The 14,035-nt window shown below is 39.7% G+C and overlaps 1 protein-coding gene across 1 annotated transcript in view; it reads left to right on the top strand.

The window, feature by feature from the left end:
- Nucleotides 1–14,035, top strand: part of FMN2 (formin 2) — a 371,607-nt gene that overhangs the window by 91,461 nt on the left and 266,111 nt on the right. The window contains 1 exon segment of the mRNA XM_045983452.1: nucleotides 1,710–1,765. Coding sequence (XP_045839408.1) covers nucleotides 1,710–1,765 — 56 coding nt within the window.

The raw sequence follows: 14,035 nt of genomic DNA, 5'->3' as shown, positions 1-14,035 counted from the left end.
ACCTCAGCAAAGTCAGTTGTCTGGGGAACTGCTTGCTTCTAAGGCCACTTGTTTTAACATTCTGTTGCCACAGTGACATCTGTTGGTAAGTGACTACTCTATGCTCTTCTCAAAGATTTTTGTTTTGAAAGATAGACCCTAAGCGAAGGTGCAGAGGTAGTTAAAGGCAGAGCGATAGCTGCGTTGCCCCTTATAAAATCCTACTCCCCTTTTCCCTTCCCAGGATATCCCCTTTCATGGTTTCATTATTCTTTTGATCACTCTTTCCATTCCTTCCTACAATGACTCAGCGGATATTTTAAGCACCTTTGTGTGCCAGGCACTCTTCTAGATGTTGGGGATATAATGGGAAAAAAGGACAAAAACCCTTGTCTTATGTTCCAGTAGAGAAGGAGCAATAAAAATTAGGAAGCAAACAAGCGAATTCTGTAGTATATTCTGTGATGTTCCATGTTAGGAAGAAAGTAAGAGACAGGGAATGAGGAGGGCTTGCCGTGCGTGGGATTGCCACTTCCTTAAAAAGAGTGCCAGGAAGTCTGGAACAAAGCCCTAAGGAAGGGGTCAAGGTTGGGCGGGAGAGGGGCACAGGCTGAAATCCCACTCAACAGAGACCCTGTGGAGGGAGCATGGCAGCAGGTTAAAGGGTGGCGAGAAGGCCCGTGTGGCCACAGCACAGTGAGCGGGTGGGGAAAGGCAGAGGTGGTCAGAGACGTCAGGGACTGTGGACAGATGAAAGGTCAGTGGACCCGTGCAGACAGGGTGCTTACGTCTCAGTGCAGACTTCCGAAGTCGTTGAACAATATGTTGTACAATGTGAATGATGGCACCTTTTCTCTATAGCATTGTGACAGGTGCCAACTAAAATGCCGCGAAATCAGGAATGTCTAGATGATCCTCCAGAGCGACTGCGGTTTCTGGTCAAGGGTCTGGTCTTCATGCCGTTGGGGGTGGGGAGCAATGGCTCCAGCTTCCCCCCAGTTGCTTCTGTTATGTGCCTCCGATGCCTCTGCTGTAAAATGTCAACACTGGACGCGAGAAATGGTGTTCAGACTCTGGTCTGTGGAGCGCCGGGGATTTCTGGAGGCCCCTCTTTTTATTTTTTGTTTTTAAACTTTCACGCAAGCTTCACTTAGAAGAAATTTGTCCCTTAGCTTAAAAAATGATCCTGGAATTGGTTATCCCTTCGGTTTTCCAGCGTGAATTTGCAGTCTCATAGGCTCTCAAGTGACGAACGAAATCCCTTCAGAACCACTTATTACTAAAGCCTTTTGGTAGAGAAGTTAGAAGGTAATTTGTCAGTAGGTAGGTAGGATGATCGAATTCTATCTTTTAAGATTGGTGAGTTGGCTTCTGCCACTGTACAGACTTTAGCTAAGTGAATAATAACAATAAATGAATGTTTCAGTCGGTACTTCCTGGCACAAAAGAAATGCTGGCAATTGAGAACAATAATTATGGTTGATGTGTCAAGAAGGACATGAGGCTATTCTAATTTTAAAAATAATGACGTGAGTGTTAGTCATTATATGTGATATATATACCGAAAAGTAGTCGTGTCCCCATAATACAGAAGTATAATTGGAAGATAAATTGGATGTTGTGGGTACTTCTGGTTAAAGATATGTTTTAGTTAGTTTTGTTTTCTGATTGAGGAAATGGGGGAAATTTTCCCTTCAAGGTACTGACTGTCTTCTTCTTTTCCAAACCAGAATCTCAGTCTGCTGTTTTGGAAACTCCAAAAAAAAGTTCAGATGCTGTTGAGCGGGTAAGAAGAGCTTATTAGGATGTCGAATCCTACTCTCTTTCTTTCTTACTTTTTCCCTAACTTGTCTTAAAATGGTGAGACTCGGATTTATTTTTTCATCTGCCAGCTAGCTTAGGCCGCCCTTATTTCTCTAAGCCTTCAGGGGAATCCAGTCGGGTGGAAGGGGTTGTTTTCTTCCATTCAGGCTTGCAAAGAAAATCAGCCTTGAAGTGGAACTGAGTACAGGCTTTTTAGAAGCTGCGTCGTTCTCTGTCTGGCCAAAGTGTTGAGCCTGACGGCAGCTGGGCTCCAGCAGGAGACGGTGGCCATTCCAGATACTACCGGAGATGTGCCTAACTTAGCTAATAGTCACACGGATACGAATTAAAAACAAAACAAAAACAAAAAAAAAACCAGAGCGTTTCTAAAATCAGATCATATTCTTAAGTTGCTTTGGTGGATGAAACATTAGCTAATGTCTGTTTAATTTCCACAGAAAGGTTTTTTTTTGGTTACTAAAAAAGCCAAATTGTGTTTTTTTCTTATGCGAAAATACTATTAAAGAAAAAAAAAGACTATAAGAAAGGAACAACTTATATGGAATAGTAAGTGTGGATAGCAGTTGTTCTTTTGGATAAAGAACCATTTTTTAAAAAATGTATTTATACTTTCTCCCAAATAATCTTTCAAAAATAACGTAGTACTAGAAATTATCAGTAAGAAGAGTCTCTCCTCCAGCATGGTTTAGTTGAAGAGAAGACTCTTGTCAGGTTCTAGGCCCAGCTCTGTTTCTGGATAGTGTGTAACAACATATTAAGCTATCTGGGACATAGTGTTTTCCTCTGTAAAATTAAAGAATCTGATCATTTTTGAGAATGTTTCCAAGGTAAAAAAATGGCTTCCCTTTTAGAGAGCAGCAGTCCTGCCTTGTTCATGTAAAGTTGTGCTCCCCCTGGAGGAGAAGTGAGGATATAACATTGGTCAAGAGCTTTATTTTTTAAAGCTTAACTCATACTTTCAAAAAATACAGCTATAAAGTTATTACGATATTACTGACACCTACACTATACTTTTCATTGCTATGGCTTATTTATTTTATTACTGAGAATTTGTACCTCTTAATCCCCTTCACCTATCTGACCTCTCTGAAACTAATACATCCACTATACTTCATTAAAAAAAGCAATAATAATTGGGGCATCTGGGTGTCTCAGTCCGTTAAGCATCTGACTCTTGATTTCAGCTCAGGTCGTGATCTCAGGGTCCTGAGACTGAGGTGGGGCGTGGAGCCTGCTTAAGACTCTCTCTCTTTCCCTCTGTGCCCTCCCACCCTGTGTGCACTCTCTCTCTAAATGAAAATAAGAATAATTCAGAAATGTAGCTACATTGCCCATTACTTTAAGATTAAGGACACTCTTAAGGGTAGTGTCATAAAACATGTTCTCCTAGCTTTTTGTCAGAGAGGAGACCCACATGAGGTCAGGGTACTTGGAGATGGTTGGTGTTCTCAGCTGATGGTTATTTAATTAACTGTGTAATGATGAGCTAGCAGCGATTGAGATGAAGAAAAATAAAAAGAGTAAAGTGAAATAAATTCAGAAATAATTAAGAAAAATATTGCCTTCAAAATATCCTCTCATTTTCACAACCTTTTTTTTTTTGAGGCATGACTGAGTTGTGATCTGAGATAATATATTAGATTTTTCTAAATTCTTATTTCCAGGGCATATGTAACTGAATTTTTGTTATATATGATAATGCCGAAGAAAGCCTCAACAAAACATAATCTATATTATCAAAAATGATAAGCAGGTACAACATTGCTCTATGTATTAAGATCAAGATATCTATTCATGTGTGTAAAATTATAGTGAATTTTCTATTTCTCACAAACTGTGAACCATGGTACAATGTATTATAATCAGGAAACCTGATGCCCTGGGTGATTTACAAATGTTTGATGTTACAGCTTTGGAAACTCAAGGGCGAAATAGATTGATTTAAATTTCACATCTTATTTCCTTGTTGCCAGTGAACTTTCTAGAATCTAGAAAACAATTAATTGAAAAGCAATTGAGCAATTAATTTGGAAGAAATTGAGGTTAAGTCCTCAACAATGACATCGCTTACTTTCTTTGTTATAAGTTTACTTATGGATTGGTTCTTTTCTTAGAGATACATAGGTTTCATAAGTGCTTAAAGTAACTGGCCATCAACGAGATACAGGAAACTAGAATTAATGGCCCATCTACTGTGCACGTACCTCTTTTACTGTATTATCTTATGCAATTCTTACAATAGTCCTTTAATGTAACTGTTATAATTCATATTTAGCTGATACAGAAAGAGATGTTTACAGTAATTCACCTACTTAGAGTCACAAAATTAAGGAAGGGTTAAGAGCCAGGATTTGAATATAGGTCTCTGATTTTATACCTCATGTCCGCTACACTGCAATGAAAAAATTATACTTTTACATGAGCATTTGCCCTATGGCTATTGCCAAGAGCATTAGATTGGTAGATGAGAAGTTTATTTTAAAAGTTATTCTGTTACATTTCAACTATATCATTTGTAGGGGTCCGATGTCGAGGTATGTTTCAGAGGCACATAGAGAGCCTTATTAGTTTGCCGATACATTTTTACGTTTTCTTTTAACTTTGGTATGCTCAAGTGTGCCAGTTTGGCTAATGTCAGTGTTTCACTGCTCTTAAAAAACAAACAAAAGAGACACACACAAAAAACACCTTACCATTTTATTTTCATGTAAAGCATCTTGCTTTTTTCTTCTTAGTCACTAGATGGCAGTTCTGTATTTCTAAAAATTATCCCTACTGGCGGCCGTGCGAGGTTTTAAGCCAGTTTGTTCTGTATGAATGATGAACAGAAGAGGGTTTCTGGTCCATCCCAGGCTGCCCTCGTTCTTCTGTGGTTGTAATGCGAGATCTCCAGGACTGCTTAGTCAGAGGCAGGGAACAGGGTTGGGAAGAGCCCTCTAAGCTTTTCTTCAGATGTGAGTTCAGGCACCTGTTCTCTCAATCTGAGCACACTGGAATTTATTGAATGAGTTCTGACTTTTACTCTCTCCCCGTACTTAATAATTTTGAGAGCTCCATATCCCTAGAAAAAACACATGCCTCACAGAGCCTTTTCTCAACTAAAAGGAGGGGAGGGCTGTGGCATTGCCCGGAGAGAGTCTGATGCTTAAAGCAAACACAGCTGGCATTCAAGCAGAAAGGAAGAACTGTAGCTTTGTCCCGGAGGGCTTTTACCGTTGGCCCTATGGAATTAGAAGGCTTTCAGATAAAACTACCTTATTTGGGACCTCATCTATTGATTATTTGTTTTCAAGTGATACGCTCTGAAAATCTGCATTGTCAAAAGGATTATTAAAAAAAACAAAACTGTACTAGGACTTTGAATTCTGTTTTATATTTTTTTGGTATTTGAAATACTAAACTGTAAACCCTTTTATATTCTACAATATATAATTTTCTCTAAGAGTGTTTGTTCCTATATTAAAGATTAGGATATGAGAGCAAAACTGGCTACTGCCACATTTTTAACTTTTTGCTTTTGAAATTATCATTGACCCTTGAACTACATGGGTTTGAACTGCGCAGGTTCCTCTAAGTGTGGATTTTGTTCCCATAAATACTGTACTAGAAATGTATTTTCTTTTCCTTATGATTTTTCCTAAAATATTTTCTTCTTTTCCAGCTTAGTTTATTCTAAGAATGCATTACCTAACGCATATGATATACAAAACGTGTGCTCATCAGCTGTTTAAGTTATGGCTAAGGCTTCCACTCTATAGGTAGTTAAGTTTAGGGGGAGTCAAAAGTAATACAAGGATATTTGACTGTGTGCTTCTAACTCCCATGCTGATCAGGGGACAACTGTACACATACAATTGTGTTTTGAAGCATTTTTCCTAAAACTCCTCGCACCTTTCTAATGCAAATGGACTAGATGAAAGATAGAGAATAAATAAATAAAATTTGCTCTTTAGAAATTCAAGCTTTGGGTAAGAATTGATAATATCAGCTGGTTGAAAGTTGAGTCTCTCTGCACATTATGGTTTTTATTAATTGTGAAGAGCCAAAGTATTACTTTATTACAAAGTTTAGTACAAAGTATTACTATTACAATACTAATTTCTTTTTATTAAAGAAAAGAATAAAATAAAAAGAAATTAAAACAGTATCAGTGCTCTTACCCCATATGTTGTATTGTTTATATGTAGATAAATTCTCAAAGGTCAGCAAAATGCTTCTGACTTGAGATAACCAGCAAAATCCTATCTCAGTCCAATTTTAACCTCCTTTGAAATTGGCTTACACACTCTTCTCTTAGGATCCTGCTCTGATCACCTCCTGGGTCCCCCTTGATGCCTAATTTAATTGCAAACTTATTTGAGGAATTAAATATTCTTTCCCACTAGTTTTTCTTACAGTGTCTGTTATAGTGCTCTTCATGAAATAACCACTCAGTACAATTTATTATTTGTTTCAGAAACATCTTTATTTGGGAACAAATCAAGGAAACAGATGGGAGGTGGCCTACTTGATGGTGGTTGAGGGATTACTTACATGTGTCTTGACATTGGAAAGTTTAGGGAATAAAAGAAGTATTGGTCAGATCCAAAGAAAGGTGTACGGTGCATTAATTCTGAAAGGATAATGATGAAGACTTAGAAAAACAAGAAGCCACTTTTTTGTTGGAACGTATCACACATATCAAAAGGTTGGAAAAAACTGTTTAATGTGAGTTCCTTCTAAACTAAGGCAAAAAGCAATATGAGTTTCCATGGTTATTAGAAACCTACAAAATGATGATTTACAAGACAAGTAAAACACTAAAATTTAAACCAGGGCAAGAAAAACAGGGGTTAAAGGAGAGCAGGAGAGAGATGGTTGAGGGGAGAAAACATGAGTCAGTCTGGTCATTCTCGAAGTTTACCTCCGACTGGTCCTTCTTAGATGTTTCACAGACACTTTGACCCAGCGAGTCGGGGGCGGGGGCCAGGGTGAGAGGTGGTCGGGAAGGGCAGAGACGCAGTACACTCTGGTGAAGATGCTGACATTGAAAATGGGTAACATTTGGGCCAGGTATTTACCAGGATATGTTCAGGGGGAAAAAAAAATTTTTTTCTGGAAAATATATTTTCATTTTATGGAAACCCCCAACTAGCTCAGAGGAAAATGTAGACATTTTAACTCCAGAAATAAAGAGAGAAACTGTTCTGTTAATTTTAAGAATGAAACGAAGTTAGCATCTGGAGAACAGTGAAAATTTGAGATGAGGATGTGAGGAAAGAATTACGCTTTGTTGTCTCTTAGCAGGGCTGGGAGGTGGAATGAAGTTATAGCTTCGCTCTGTTGAATGTTACGATGGTGTAAACCTCATTCGTGCCAGATGGCGTGGTTGATGTCCTGTAGAGAATGACAAACAGCTCAAGCAACTAGAAGAGCTGAGCCGATAAAAGTTCTTAACGTACAAAGGGGGCTTGTCCTTTATTGGACATCTGTTGAAGTGCTGTGTTCGAGGTGTCTGTGGCAGGTGCTGAGGGAAATACACATGGTTATGAGGTCCCAGGCACCTCCATAGACAGGACATGATTTGTCAGATGTCACATGAGTCTGCTGAGGCGTTTAGTATAATATTGTTTTGCAGAACTTAAGGGGGAAAAAGAGGAATATTGTTGAGAAATTGTAATTAAGGACAACTTCTAAGGAAGGATGCAACTTAGATCAGGTCTTCAGAGTGATCGCTTTTGGACAGGTGGAGGGAAGGAGACTGAGACTTTCAGATGAGAAAAAGGCACAACAGTGAAAGTGAATGTGGCATTTTTGGCTGGGGGGTTTGGGGGAGGACAGGGCAGGCACAGTCGTCCAGGTGACCAGGTGATGTTAAGAAATGGCTCAGTTTATTCCTCTGGCAACCCGGCTGCTTTCCGTCTCCTGGGCCTCTGCCCAGGGCCCGTCTTATCTGGATCGCTGGGATAGTCCCCAGGAAGGCTCTGTATTTCCTCTCTTAATCCCCTCTAATCTTTCCTCCACAATGCCTTGAGTCATCTTTCTCAAATCCAGATTTACTTAATGTCTGATATCTGCTAAGGCTCACTTAATGACTGTTCCTAGCATTTGAGAAAGAAAATGGAGACTCCTGGGTTTGACATGGAGGCTTTTCCCAGCCACCCTCCGTCTCCAGCCTTCCCACCCACTGTGTCCTACATTTGGTTTGTTCCAGCCTTGAAAAAATGCCCCAGTTTTTTGAAAAAACGACCTAAGATTGGGATCTTTCATATCTGTCTGTTTGTATGTTTCTTTCATACTCCTACCCTTATCCCCCTTTAAAATCTAGTTAATTCCTGTTTATTAATCTAAATTCATGTTAAAGTTTACTTCCATTTAGACATTTTTCCTAAGACTTCAATCTGGAGAGTCCTTTTGGCATCCTCACCCTGGGACCCCTGGACTGACTTACTTTCCCATAATGGTTGCATTTTGCGTGTCTCATAGACATGAGCTCCTTTAAACCAGACTGTCCTTGTTTTCTTCGTCCCTCCTGTATCTAACAGAGCACCTGCCATGTTTTAGGAGCTCAGGAAACATCTGATGAATGGCCAATTGGTAGGAGACCACACTGACTAGAGCAGAGGGTGCTTCCTGGGGAGTGGTAGAAAATTTGCCTCTATTCATACATGCTGATTGAGGATATGGGCTTTGGACCAGTTTCCCTGGGCATAAAAACCACTTATTCTTTTAACCGGCAAATCTGAGCATAGGATCTTACTCTCTGTGCCTTAGTTCCCTCATCTATAAAGTTTTATCTTAAGGGGTTTCAGGAGATTTAAATGCCTTCATTTAAGTGCATAGATTTAAATGCATTAATTTATGTGTTCGTGGCACATAGTAGGCTCCTCTCAAAATGTTAGCTGTTACTCGTGTTGTTGTTACATCTGGTTTGGAAAGTCGCTTTCATAGTGTAGTTGATCCTCACTATTCAGATGCTGTATTTGCAGAATACATAGCCGTGATATTTGTGGCGGGCAGATCAGTCCTCACAGGCTTTCACGTTCATCTGGAGACATGAGCAAAGTGGGGAGCAATTTGAGTTGCCCTACGTGCCCGTCTGCCGGCCGAGGGGGAACGAGGGGACATTCTGCCTTCTCGTCCCAGCTCATACTATGAACAGATACCTTTTTGCAATCCACGTGGTGCCATATTCCTTGCCTCTCTGTGCTTTCAGTTGGTCTCACCGTTGACAGGGCCCATGGGCGTGGTGCCGCAGGGGTGGGTGGCGCTCCCTAGGGCCGGAGAGTGTGACCACGCACCTGTTAGTTACGCTTCATTCAGACGAGAGGTACAGTGCTCTTGTGTGAGTACAATGGCAAGAAAACCCACAATATATATTATGAGGGGTGACTTTAAACAGAAACGTAGAGAAAACAAGGCTATATATCGATCAGTTGACAAAAATGTCGTGGCCAAAGGCTCGTAGGAACCGAACTCTGTGTTTTACTTAGGATCTATGGCTGAACGTTCATTCATTAATTATTCACTCTACAGAGTGTAACAACTGTGAATAATGATCTTTGACTGTATCGATGTAATCCTCACAGTAGTAGGGCAGGGTAGGTAATAGGATATCTACTCTTTATAAGCTATGAAGACCTTATGAGCCAAGTAGGGAATTTAAAATGTCTTATGCGGGGCGCCTGGGTGGCTCAGTGGATTAAGCCGCTGCCTTCGGCTCAGGTCATGATCTCAGGGTCCTGGGATCGAGCCCCGCATCAGGCTCTCTGCTCCACGGGGAGCCTGCTTCCTCCTCTCTCTCTGCCTGCCTCTCTGCCTACTTGTGATCTCTCTCTGTCAAATAAATAAATAAAATCTTTAAAAAAAAAAAATGTCTTATGCTTAGCATATGAGCGTAAGAGCCATAAGTTTTTGAGCAAGAAAGCACAAGAGTTGGCATTTTAAGGTACAATTACCTGGCACGAGAGTGTAGAATTAATGGGAGGAGGGAAAGGAGAGCCAGGAAGGAGGACCAGTCACTAAACTCTCCATGTATCCCTTCGGTCAGGTAAGGAGAATTGGAGCTAACGTGCCGATCTGATGAAAGGAAAGACAGCAGCCAGAGGCTGGAATAAGAGTTAGCCAAAGGTAGCTATATCTAGGGTAGGCATGGACTGTAGTTCTCAAAGTGTGGTCCTCGGACCAGCAGCGTTAGCATTCCTAGGAAACTGGTTAGAAAAGAAAATCCCCAGGCCCTGCTCCAGACCTACGGAATTGAAAACTCTGAGAGTCGGAACTAGCAATTTGTGTCTTCAGAAGTCCTCCTTGTGATCTGGTACACATTATGAGCCCAGAGGGTTAGAAAAAGTGATGGAAGGATGTTAGTACGCCTAGGCAAACTGCAAGGCAGGGAACTAATACTTCTTTGGAAATAAATGCGTTATACATTTAAGGAAAATGTAGTGTAATCAAAAAGTGATGTCACAATTTGGAAGTGAAGTATTGATGGGACAGGAAACTAGGAAATAATCATATAGAGTTGAAGACTAAAGACATAAAAATTGATGTCCTCTCCCAACGTCTGTAGAGAGGGCAGTGGGCTAAAGACAAAGTCTTCAGTTACTGTAGGTTCGCCTATCGAACCTACAGTAACTGTACCCCAAAGTGTACAGTAACTACACCCCAAAAAAAGTCCAAAGGAGGGAACAGAGAAAAAGAAATGGGAAGAAGAAGGTAAAAAATTAGACAATGAGAGGAACAGGAGGGATTACTGGGACAGCAGTTGCAGGAGAACGGCAAGGTCGAAAGGCAGCTTTCTGGCGAACATTTCTAATCTGTCCCATTTGACGTCCTCCAAGCTTTGCTTTTTAATGAAGTCTTTGATGTTGGAGATGAGTTGGGTGTGAAGGAAGGAAAGTTCTCTTGACCGTTTCTTACTCTTTTTTTCCTGACCCCCTTTCCCAAACACATTTCTTCTGCTTTGGTTTTGGGAATAATGATGTTGACTTTCCATCGATCAGATTGTTAATCAACTATTGCAATAAAGAGATGTTGAAAGGAATACAGCCAGTTATGAGTTCTAACGAATCCCTCTCCCTCACGTGCAAGGAAGGGATGGGAAGAGATTCCAGTTTGACACTGTGATAATTGCACTAGATCATCTTTTCATTGTGAGGGTCCCAGAGGTGCTGTCTGGGCTCTCTGTGTGTGAAGCTCTTCTTTCCACCATATGTTCTGCTTTAAGAAGACCTAGGTAAGTTATTTTCTACTTACTGTATGTTCTGATGTTCCCTCCTTTCTTGAAATTCCTTTTCAAACTTGAAATTGTTGGTACTTTATTTTTATCCATAATCTTTCTATTTAAAATCTGGATTTCCTTTCCTGTAGAATCATGTGTAGCTTGTCTTGGCTTACGGTAAATCTGGAATGCCCCTGGTTTGTTCAAAACCCTTAGAAGGGTGTTTAGAATTCAGATCATGACACATAGAGAATTTATATGCTTCTGTGAAGAGTCGGATTTCTATTTTACAGATGTCTAGAGGTATCCTGACTTGGCAGTAACATGGCCTTAGAATTTAGCAGAACTTGAAAATCTGAATATGATAGAAAATAAATTTCATATCTCATATTAACACTTACAGAATAAATTATCACAGTGTTAACTGACCAATAGTCTTTTTATGTTCCAGGCTCTGCAAGTATCTTGCTTACATTATAAACATCATAAAGTTTCAAAGACAAAGCAAATTAACTTTTCAGCAAAAGCTTTACTTGAGTGTATCTTGGCTTCCTTTTTGACAGTTTTAGCCTTAATGTTACATTAATGTTTCTTTTTCTGGGAATCAGATAATCTTGTAATTCGAAAAAAATTTTGGTGAACATTTTATTTTTTCATGGAAACTTGTAATTTTGTGATATGCAAGTGTTCAAACAATTTCTAAAACTAACTGTCACCACCCACATATAAGATTATACAGGAATAGAAGAATTTTGGCTGATGTATTGTATATAATTGTTCAGCCAAAGTGGATGACAGACTTTATTACTTATCGAAGTAATATTTTAGAGTACAAACAATCTCAACATTGGTAATATATAAGGTATATTAGATACTGTTTTGAATAACTAAAATAGATTTGTTATCTTTCTTCCATTTATAGGGATATACCCATTATTTGGATTGTGCGCAAAATTATAAAGATTACTTTTTTCCTACTCTCCTTTTAAAAATTTTATTTAACTTTTAATAGTGAGAACCATTAGTGTTGGGTAAACGGTCGCACAATTACTGGAAATGCCGTCTTTTTGAGAAGTGCAGAAGTCTAGAGATAATAGAAAGTACATTTTAGCACTGTCAAATCCTTTGAGGATCTGATAGGCCTGTATCTAGTTATACCCGTGAGGAGAAGATTAAGTACCAGGCACAGGACACAAGGAACAGGCCCTCAACTTGACCGCCTTCCACGGACCACAGAGCGTCTGGCAGGCTCTTGAGCTTAAATCTGAGTTTGTGGGTGGGCCCTGAGAGGACTTTTGTTCAAATGGCCAGAAAATAGACAGTATTTTTTTCTTGATAATAACCCTTATTTACCATGGGAATTTCTTTAATAATCTTTGAAAAAATGGAAAACTATAACCCAAATAGAAACCAACTCCTCACTGCTTATAGGCAACACAGCCTTCGCCAAATCGCTCTAGAGAGCGTCTCAGGCGATGGAATCCGTGGTACCCTGGGAGCAGCCAGCCCTGCACCGAAAGCCTGGGATAAGGAAGGTTAGATAAGATTCTTTGAAGACTCTCCACTGAATTCAAAACCAAAAATCTTATGTACCTTTGGCTACTCTGTGAGAATAGATGGCTGACCTTATTTTATGGGTTAATCAGTTAAAGCCTGAGATGAGCTTAACTGCTGTTTCCTGCAGTGGAAAAGGAGGATGGTAAAGATAGACAGACTTGGGCTGGGATTTTGAAGGTAAAGATAGGGTCATAGAGGGGAATCAGGATTTCAGCAAATTGCTGTTTTGTTCTCTCTACATTGGGATTAATGTGAGAAGCTGGTGGTCTCTCACTCCAACTTTTTTCCATGTCCTTTAACTCTAATAATTATCTCTACAAACCAGTTCCCTCCACAAATGCCAGCCTTTTGTCTTGCCGTCTGTTGACTCTCTGTGAAGTTGTTGACTTCACCACCTTCCTGGCCCCTCATGGCTCTCTCTGCCATATTCCCTGCAAAGTCAGTTTTGAAGTTTTGTTCTCTTGTTTCCTCAGTCCTTTCCCTGTTCTGGTTCTTAGAGTATTTTACATTTGAAAACCCGAGAAGCTTAGGGAGTGTCTCACTCCCGGATTTTCTCATCTTTTTCTTATCTGAGTGCCCTCAGTGATGACTTCATTTAAAAAATAAGTTAAAAAAAGAAAGAAAAAAAATTTAAGTAAGATATGTAATAGAACAATATACTCTAATAAATTGACCGCTTGTAAAATTAGGTCCAACCCCAAATCTATCGCCCCTTAACCCGGGCCATCTGTTATTATCTACCATGCTTTAGTTGTGGCAGCGTCCGTTCATGTCAATGTTTGTGGGTGTTTTAACCACATGATGCAAATAGAGTGGAAGGTGAGATGAAGGTGTAGAATTTCCTGAAGTCAGGGAAGGTGGCTGACATGAAAAGTGATTGATTAGTGAGTGCCTGATGGAGTTAGTTAATTTGCTAAAGATGATAGCTGACAGACATATATGTTTGAAGTTTGAAGAGATAAGTTTGCATATCAGAGGATTGTCAGAGGTCACTGGGGAAAAGGATGAATTTCTGCAATGCTATTTAAAAAATGACCATCTTTGGGGTGTCTGGGTGGCTCAGAGGGTTAAAGCCGCTGCCTTCGACTCAGGTCATGATCCCAGGGTCCTGGGATCGAGCCCCATATCGGGCTCTCTGCTCAGCAGGGAGCCTGCTTCCTCCTCTCTCTCTGCCTGCCTCTTTGCCTACTTGTGACCTCTCTCTCTCTCTGTCAAATAAATAAATAAATAAATAATCTTAAAAAAAAAAAAGACCATCTTTTCATGAAAGATGTCATATGTTGTGGTATTATATACATTTGCCAGGAAGTTTTTGCTGTAGAAAATTAACACTTTAATCATCTTAATTCTAACAATTTGTTCATGCTTACCGTTAGGAAAAAAATTGTTTTAGGAATAAGGATATAATTGCTTTATTTATTTATTTAAGGAAGAGAGGGTCTTTTTTTCCTACAACTAAAAAAAAAAACCTGCTTT

This window comes from Meles meles, chromosome 17 (assembly GCF_922984935.1).
Source record: "Meles meles chromosome 17, mMelMel3.1 paternal haplotype, whole genome shotgun sequence".
NCBI lineage: Eukaryota > Metazoa > Chordata > Mammalia > Carnivora > Mustelidae > Meles > Meles meles.
This window is presented reverse-complemented; position numbering and strand designations above follow the sequence as displayed.